The following is a 7,669-nucleotide window of genomic DNA, read 5'->3' as shown; positions in this document are numbered from 1 at the left end:
GTAGTGATGACTAGCTCCTTTCCCTCTAGTCTTACACTGCTAAATTAGGGACAGCTTCCGCAGATAGCCCTCGTGTAGCTTTGCGCGAAATTCAAAAACAAACCAACCACCGTCAACTCTTGGGCTACTCTTTTTTACCAACGAAAAGTAGGTTTCACTGCAACATTGTAACGCCTACACATGAAAATTGTAAACCTAAAAAAATAATAATAACGAGGGCCTACTAAGTCCGGAAAACGAAACTCGCCGCTCAGAGAATAATTAGCGAGGCCCGACTAATGTCAATCTACAATGATCACTGGCCATGTTTACATTGTTTAGCACCCAGTAATGACCGATAATATAATATACTAAGAAATAAAACATATGCCTGTCAATGTAAGATTGTGTCCTCTCTAATCAACTATCCTACCGAAGCCATTGACATTTATGTGTAATATTACGAAGGTAAGCAGACGAAAAGGTGGAAAAAGAAGCACAAGCTTTTAAAACAAATCTTAGTAAACTGTTAAAAAGGAATTTACTCGTGTCAAATGGACTGCTGCTGCCTTATTTCCAAGGGATAAATTTTCTAATTTTTGCTGTAGCTGGTTTCCTATTTTTGTGATTGGCAAGTAAGCAGATGAAGAGTAAACTTAGTTATCTCACCCTGTAGGATTAAGTCGTGTAATGAGATTTTTAGAGAGGAGGTGTTAGTATTTGAATTTATTGTTATAAGCTGTAGTTTAAATTTTATAATTTGTTTATCGGGAGAGAGCCGCAGGTCGTAATGATAACATTAACATAAAGACCTAGAACGCCTAGCAAGTTCTAAAAGATTGAACGTCAGAGTGAACCTGATTTAGGGAGGATAATTAAAAAATAGTAAGTAAGCTTGCAGCGAAATATTGAAGCATCAAAATGATAGAGTTGTTTTATAGCTGGTAGAGTGAATCAATCAGTAATTTTATGTTTATGTATCTGTGTCAGCTATCGCGCATACCGAGTTATTTTGTACAAGTAAGTTGATTTTTACGTTAGTATGGTGCAAGTAACGTGACTGTAAGTGTGCGTCTACAACAATAAAACTAATTTGTTATTGTTACGTGGCTTGAACATTGAATTATTTTCACCATATAATTCAAAAGTATTAGTGTTAAGCATTACAACCCGATCTCAAGGAACGGTATAAACATTTGATAAGTTCAGAAATGGATTACATTTTTATAACAAATATTGGATCGGCAGTAAATAGAAAACTTCGCTTAACATTGTCGTAAAATAGAAAATTTCTAACTTAAAGAGATATTTGTATTTTTGCCCCAATGGCAAACATTTTCTATCTCTGCTAGTATCGAAAACTGATGCTCGGACATGGTTAAAATTGGAGAAATTATTAATTCTAGGAATAATATTATATGATGTAATACTGCTACAATTAAAACAATATAAGAAGAAAAAAATAACTGGTCAGAAATCCCCAAACAGCAAGTACACACTGTTTCGATATAGATTATAGGGGTATATTTATTACATTAGATAAACGGGGTCATAAATAATAATTCAATTTCACTTCACACAAAATTTTTAAATTTTTACAACCTGTAATTTCGAAAATACTTCCAATATGTTTTTTGTTTTTTTTTGTAATGCTTAATAACAAAGCAATACAAATTATTGAGAGTATGTACAGACGGTTTACACTAACACTAGTAACAGTTGACTAAATAAACATTCATTTTAAGTTTTTTCATATACTTTAGGCTTGTCTCGTCTCACCAGTTTCTAAAATTACATATCATCATCTATCCATATAAATCACAATGTGTTCTGTAAAATTAGCCTAATTTTCAATAACCTAAAAATTGATAATTTAAGTCATTAATTTTTTTTTTCAATCAGTCACATAGTGCTAGTTGCAAACCTAAGGTTATTAAACTTTTAAAGTTTAAACCAATAAGTTTAGGCTATTTATTAAAACAAAGATCACACAAAAAATTCGATAACATTTCATAATATATTTACAACAAATAATCTAGCATGAAACCATTTTTTTCTTACACTATAATTGATAATGGTGAAATTTACGGTTTTATCAAAGTACAACTGACAGTTTTCAATTTTAAAAGGAAAATTTCCTGTTATTCATACAACAATTTGTTAAGACACAATTATAAATTATCATATAACCTCAAAATATGCTGAGTTCAAGAATAAAGTTAATAGAGAAACACTAAAAACATACCAAAACTAAAGTGAACCTTCTTTCTAACTCATTTGGTTCCGGCATGGGCATTTTGATGTTGTAAACTCCAGACGATTTACTTTGCAACGAAAGCTGGTGATCAACAGTCGTCTGCAAACTTTCACTTTCAGAGTTTCCCATTTTAGGGTTCCAAAAAACAAACGAATAATTTTTACCCTGTTAAATTTCAGGTTACATTCTCATATATATATATATCTTTACATATCATAATTCAATCCAGTGAAACGTCCAGTTCTTATAGTTTATTGTTTCATACATTATCGTACTAAACCTAACCCAGTTAGCATCGTCAACGCTCTCTTTCGAGCATCGAGCCGCTGGGCAACTGTTAAGCCTACACATTAGCGCACACATTTCAATTGAAATACTACAACTTCGGAAAGTTTTTTCTCTGACGTCATTCATCAGGTGGCAGCACAAGCAAAAGGCAGTTTAATTGGATTATCTCATAACATTATAACACGACATACAATCACGAAGCGAGTACACGAAATGGTTGGAACAATAAAAATATCAAAAGTTTAAAATAGACATTTTTCAATTTATTTGCACGTTATTATTGACACAGGTTAGTAGAAAAAATTTGTGTACAAAGTTTGATGCAATTGTAGGCAAATTTTTCTGTCGAACTCTTGGATATGAAAGTTTTTGCGGATGAAGAATTAAGTATATATAGGCCAACAAGCATAGTTAATATGATTCTTGCTATAAGACATTCTAACAATTAGTTTAATTTTGCAAGCTCAGAATGGTTTATTTGTTTGTTTTTAAATGAAAAAATACTGTTTCTAAGCAGAATGAAATTATTTAGGCCCTATTTCCCGTGATTAAAAATAACGTAAATGAGTACGAGTATTACAAGAATATCCAGAACGTATTAGTACTAATTTATGAAGTAATATTTAGTTCCGATTTTAGACTTGAAACGTTCTCCTGTCAATTTTCAGTATCATCTCGTATGTTCGTGCTCTAGACAATATTTGTCATGAATACTTTATTGGTATTAGTGTATTTTTATTATTTGTATTACGTCGTATATGTATATATATTATGGTATTTCCGATAAGTAACATGACGTTATTTTGTGAATTATTTCTAGTAATAAATCGTTTAGATGTTGTATTTTACTGCAGTAAAAAATCTCTATTGATATTCTCTGTAATTATGTTTTACAAGATTGGTCAATAAATATCATTGTTGATGTAACTGATTCACTGATTAAGTTGAAAGTAACTCTAATCTGATTAATGTTATAGAAATAGAGTAAATAGAAATCCGAGAAATAAGAAAAGCTAATTACTACAAAACAAAGGATTCTAGCCAGCGAAGCGTTGCACATAGCAACCACAACCATATCTTATCCATAAAATCAAAACTTGAGAGAGAGAGCAAACGAAGATATAGATACTGAAACCAGTCGAGTCATGCGTCAGTGAGGTCAAGAAGAAATTTAGTGGGGATGTTTCCACTAGAAGACAGCAAGAGTATTCAGTGGATAGATGTCATTAAGTTAAACACAACGAAGATTGACAGCAAGATGGAAGGAGAATGAACATGGAATGGACATACGAGGTGAGATGGACACTGGTTATAGGGGGGACATGGACAAGAGCTGTTTGAATGGTCAGTGGCAAAATTGAGCAGTCTAGTTCAATAAAACAAAATGTGAAATACACGAGGAGAAAGTTGTATGGTTGGCCACTAATAGCAAAGATAATGACAGGATCACACTCCTAACAGAATCCCTAAACCTCGTCAGAAAAGTAGAGACAGGTTTTGTATAAAGAACATGGGTAAAACTTTTGAGAGAACTGAAGTCTCATTGATAATGACCAATATTCCAGGGTCAGGCTAAAGTGACATATCATTTAACATAGGCGTAGGGGCTTGATTTTAGCTGGGGGGTGGAGCAACTTTTGCCCGAAATTATAAAATCGACCTATAAGGTTTAAAGTCGCTTGAAATGGTTTCAATGACCTCCATGTCACGTGTGGGTAAAGTATTTTCTGAAAAGGCATAATCAATTTGCAAATATAAAAGTTATAGATACGTACGGAGCTTTTGCCCGAAAAACTACTTGGGCCAGAATTTTGGGGGCAATTGCCCCCTTGACCCCCCTACGCCTATGTCATTCAATGAGAGAGTGGAACTCCTATCTGACAAGCCACAGTCCTTGGGCAATCCGAGAAGACCTCCCTATGATATCGTCAATGAAACACTATATAGACTAACGAAACAGGAAAAGAACGAACAGAGATCATACACTGAAAGACTGTTGGAAAATATGTTGAAAGTATGGAAGCGAAGCGAGTGTGAATGTATGTGTAAAAGACAGATGTTCATTAATTCAAACTTAATTGGGCATCATTGCTAGAAGAACCTTGAAGAGATTATTGGAGGGAGGTGAGCCGGTGCCAAAACTCTTCAAGTGTAAAATAACAGTAGAATTATTATTCTTAACTTTGTTTAACTCAAACATGAGTTTAGTAAATAAATAGTTAATAAAATAACGACCTATATGTCCCGAATTTATCTTTATTAGCTCAATATTTTGCTATTATAGCTTCGTCAGCTACAAATGAATTTGTAGGATATCGATAGCTCCTGACGAAGGTGTAATAGCGAAATATTGAGCTAATAAAAGTACAATCTGGCGATATAGGTTGTCATTTTATTTACCTTAACAGTAAAATTAATCGTATTAAAATAGTCTTTCTTGTGTTAGGTGCCAGAATTAAAAAAATAATTATAATAAATGATACAATAAATAGAAAAACTGGAATACTTACATGTTATTAAATGGAATTTCTGTTTAGAAATGGACCTTGCAGTCAAAGAAATAAAACGTTAAGTGGACTGGACTTTTCATTTTAGCGAATAACCCAAAAGAACTCGCCCAACTATAGCAACCATTTGATGTTATAAGTTATTTGGTGTCTGAGACGAATTTAAAATGAGAGTGAGAATCAACCAAAATTCAATACAAAATAAGTAGTCACTAAGATATCTTAGTGACTACTTATTTTGTATTGAATTTTTGGTTCACTTTAAAGTAAGCAACCCGGGTTGCTTATTCTAAAGTGAACTCTTGGTTCAGTTAATACTGATATAATTTAAATAAATTAATAAACAAGCCTAAAGTAATGACATAGTGTGAGGTAACCTGTCCTAAAGCCAACGGCTTGAAAAAATTGATCATGAAAGTAAAAATATCTATCGAATTATAAACTTAAACCGCGTTATATCACCAAAGTTTTTAATAAAAACAAAGCTCTTTAATCAACTCTAAATTAAGAAATTAGCATTTTTTTAAGTTTTATAGTTTATATATTTCGTTTTATATTTTTAGCATATAGACTAATTACGAGATTAGGTTATAACTTTTGTTGCTAAGCGACATGATATAAAAAGCCATTGTTGGAACGCATTGTTACCAAAACGCACTGGCTTTTCTATATATTACTATTTTATTATGCTTCTTCTTTTTTGAGTCCTTTTAATTTCTAAATTCCAATTTTTATCACTTTAATACTTGCTTTTCTTCTTAAAACTGTTTATGGAACCACTTCAACAATGTTCCTTATAACAATATTTTTATTAACGTGCTCCACGCAGTACGCATATAATTTTGAATCTATTTATATTCTAACCCTTCAACGATACTGACTAAACCTTTTTTCTACGTAACACCGTTTAAACTGCCTGACGAAGGGCTTCTGCCCGAAACGTTGTAAATAATAATAAAGTTTTTGTAATAGACGTGTGTTTTACCTATCTTGAACACTATTTTCCCACGTCTTTCGGTCTTTTCTACCGTATACATTAGATGGAACCACTTCTTTTCTATGTGGTTTTTCGCTAGATTGCCCCATTAAAAAGATACGCACGAACGTGCGTGTCTGTCTGTCTGTCTGGGATTTATATCTATAATTTGATATATAAGGGACAACGTATTTTCCATATGGTTTTTCACTAGCTTGCCTCCTTAAAAAGATGCGCGTACGTACGTGGATAAGATAAGTAATAATACCCAGGTGTACACCTTCAAGGTCCACTTAGTATGGGTGTAAATTTTCAGGTTTATAGATTTTTTTCGTCTTGGAGCTATGATAGTCACATTTCTTTTTCTATTTGGTTTTTCGCATAAAAAGATGCGCATGCGTGCACGCACGTAGATAAGTAATAATACCTAGGTGTAAACCCTCAGGGTCCACTTGGCATGGGGGCAAAATTTCAGGTTTCTAGGTTCTTTTCTCTTGGAGCTATGGCGGTTGCCAGACACAGACAAGACACGCCCTGTTATTACTACACTATCGTTATATGTTTCCAAATTATGCCTTTCAAAACTACATATAACTTACTTTTTTTTACATTACTTTAATTCAAACATTTTATCTAATCACTTTGATTAACATAGATTTTCATAGATAATAAAAATAGGACTGCAGTATCTTAAATTTAGATTGATTAATCTAGGTTTTCAGTTTCTTAACCATAAATAACTTTTTTAAACCAAATAAAACTGTGAAGCATGCCTAAGCGACCGCTGAATTTGTAATATTTTTCTTTAGCTCACGTAACTTCTTAAACTTTAATTTATCACAGAGTCAACAATACTTATTGTGAATGTAAGTTTATATAGCTGGTCCTCTGTAAAAACGTAATAAACAAGTTATGAGTCTTGAAATTAATCATGAAAGTCATTTACGTAGAGTCTTCTTTATATAAATTGTATTCCTGTTTACGTAATTATTTTCTGTTCTAGATATTTCCACTTATTTAGGTTAAAATTTTGATTTCTTTTCGGATAATTCCAGCGCAACAAATACTAAAATAAAAAAGATTTACAGATTACTTTTGATTTCGTGATGATTCCAGAATACGTTACTCTCGTTCTCATAATACATGTACCAGTTTCTATTAGAAATAGCAGAATCGAAGATTTTATCAAGAATTATAACCCAAATCATTCTCGTGTTATCAGTCAGGGATGATTATGCAAAAAAAAGTAATAACGGAATATATTATGAGGAAGTCAGCAAAACTATTTTAAATTCTGTTAGGGTTGTTTACAAAAGTTTCATAAAAATTGATTTTTTTAAATAATTTTCATATTATGTTTAATCATCCTCGGATTAGAAAACCGTAACATATTTATTCATATAGGTCAGCAAATAATCTTAAAATACTTGGTTCTGTTACGACAGCAGAGGTCACGTGACCCTTGTAACATGTCATATTCTCGAAGCTTCTTGAAGTCTCGAGAGGTTACTAGATATGCGGTATTCTTGTATATATAAGGCCGGTAAGAACTGACGGCAACAATACTTGCATCCCCTGTGTATAGTTTTACCTGTAAACCAACCACAATACTTGCATCCCTTGTATATAGTCGTACCTGTAAATGAGAAACAGTACTTTCAT

General features: G+C 32.5%; 1 protein-coding gene across 1 annotated transcript in view; it reads right to left on the bottom strand.

The window, feature by feature from the left end:
* The window catches only part of LOC106468029 (formin-like protein CG32138), a 91,985-nt gene extending 89,510 nt beyond the window's left edge, over positions 1-2,475 (bottom strand). Inside the window, exon 1 of the mRNA XM_022396333.1 lies at positions 2,225-2,475. Within this exon, the coding sequence (XP_022252041.1) occupies positions 2,225-2,365 (141 nt within the window). The 5' untranslated portion in view covers positions 2,366-2,475. The remainder of the gene's footprint in view (positions 1-2,224) is intronic.
* Between the last annotated feature and the right edge of the window lie 5,194 nt (positions 2,476-7,669).

This window comes from Limulus polyphemus, unplaced genomic scaffold (assembly GCF_000517525.1).
Source record: "Limulus polyphemus unplaced genomic scaffold, Limulus_polyphemus-2.1.2 Scaffold2841, whole genome shotgun sequence".
Lineage (NCBI taxonomy): Eukaryota > Metazoa > Arthropoda > Merostomata > Xiphosura > Limulidae > Limulus > Limulus polyphemus.
The sequence above is the reverse complement of the archived record's forward strand: the minus strand, read 5'-3'. Positions and strand labels throughout refer to the sequence as shown.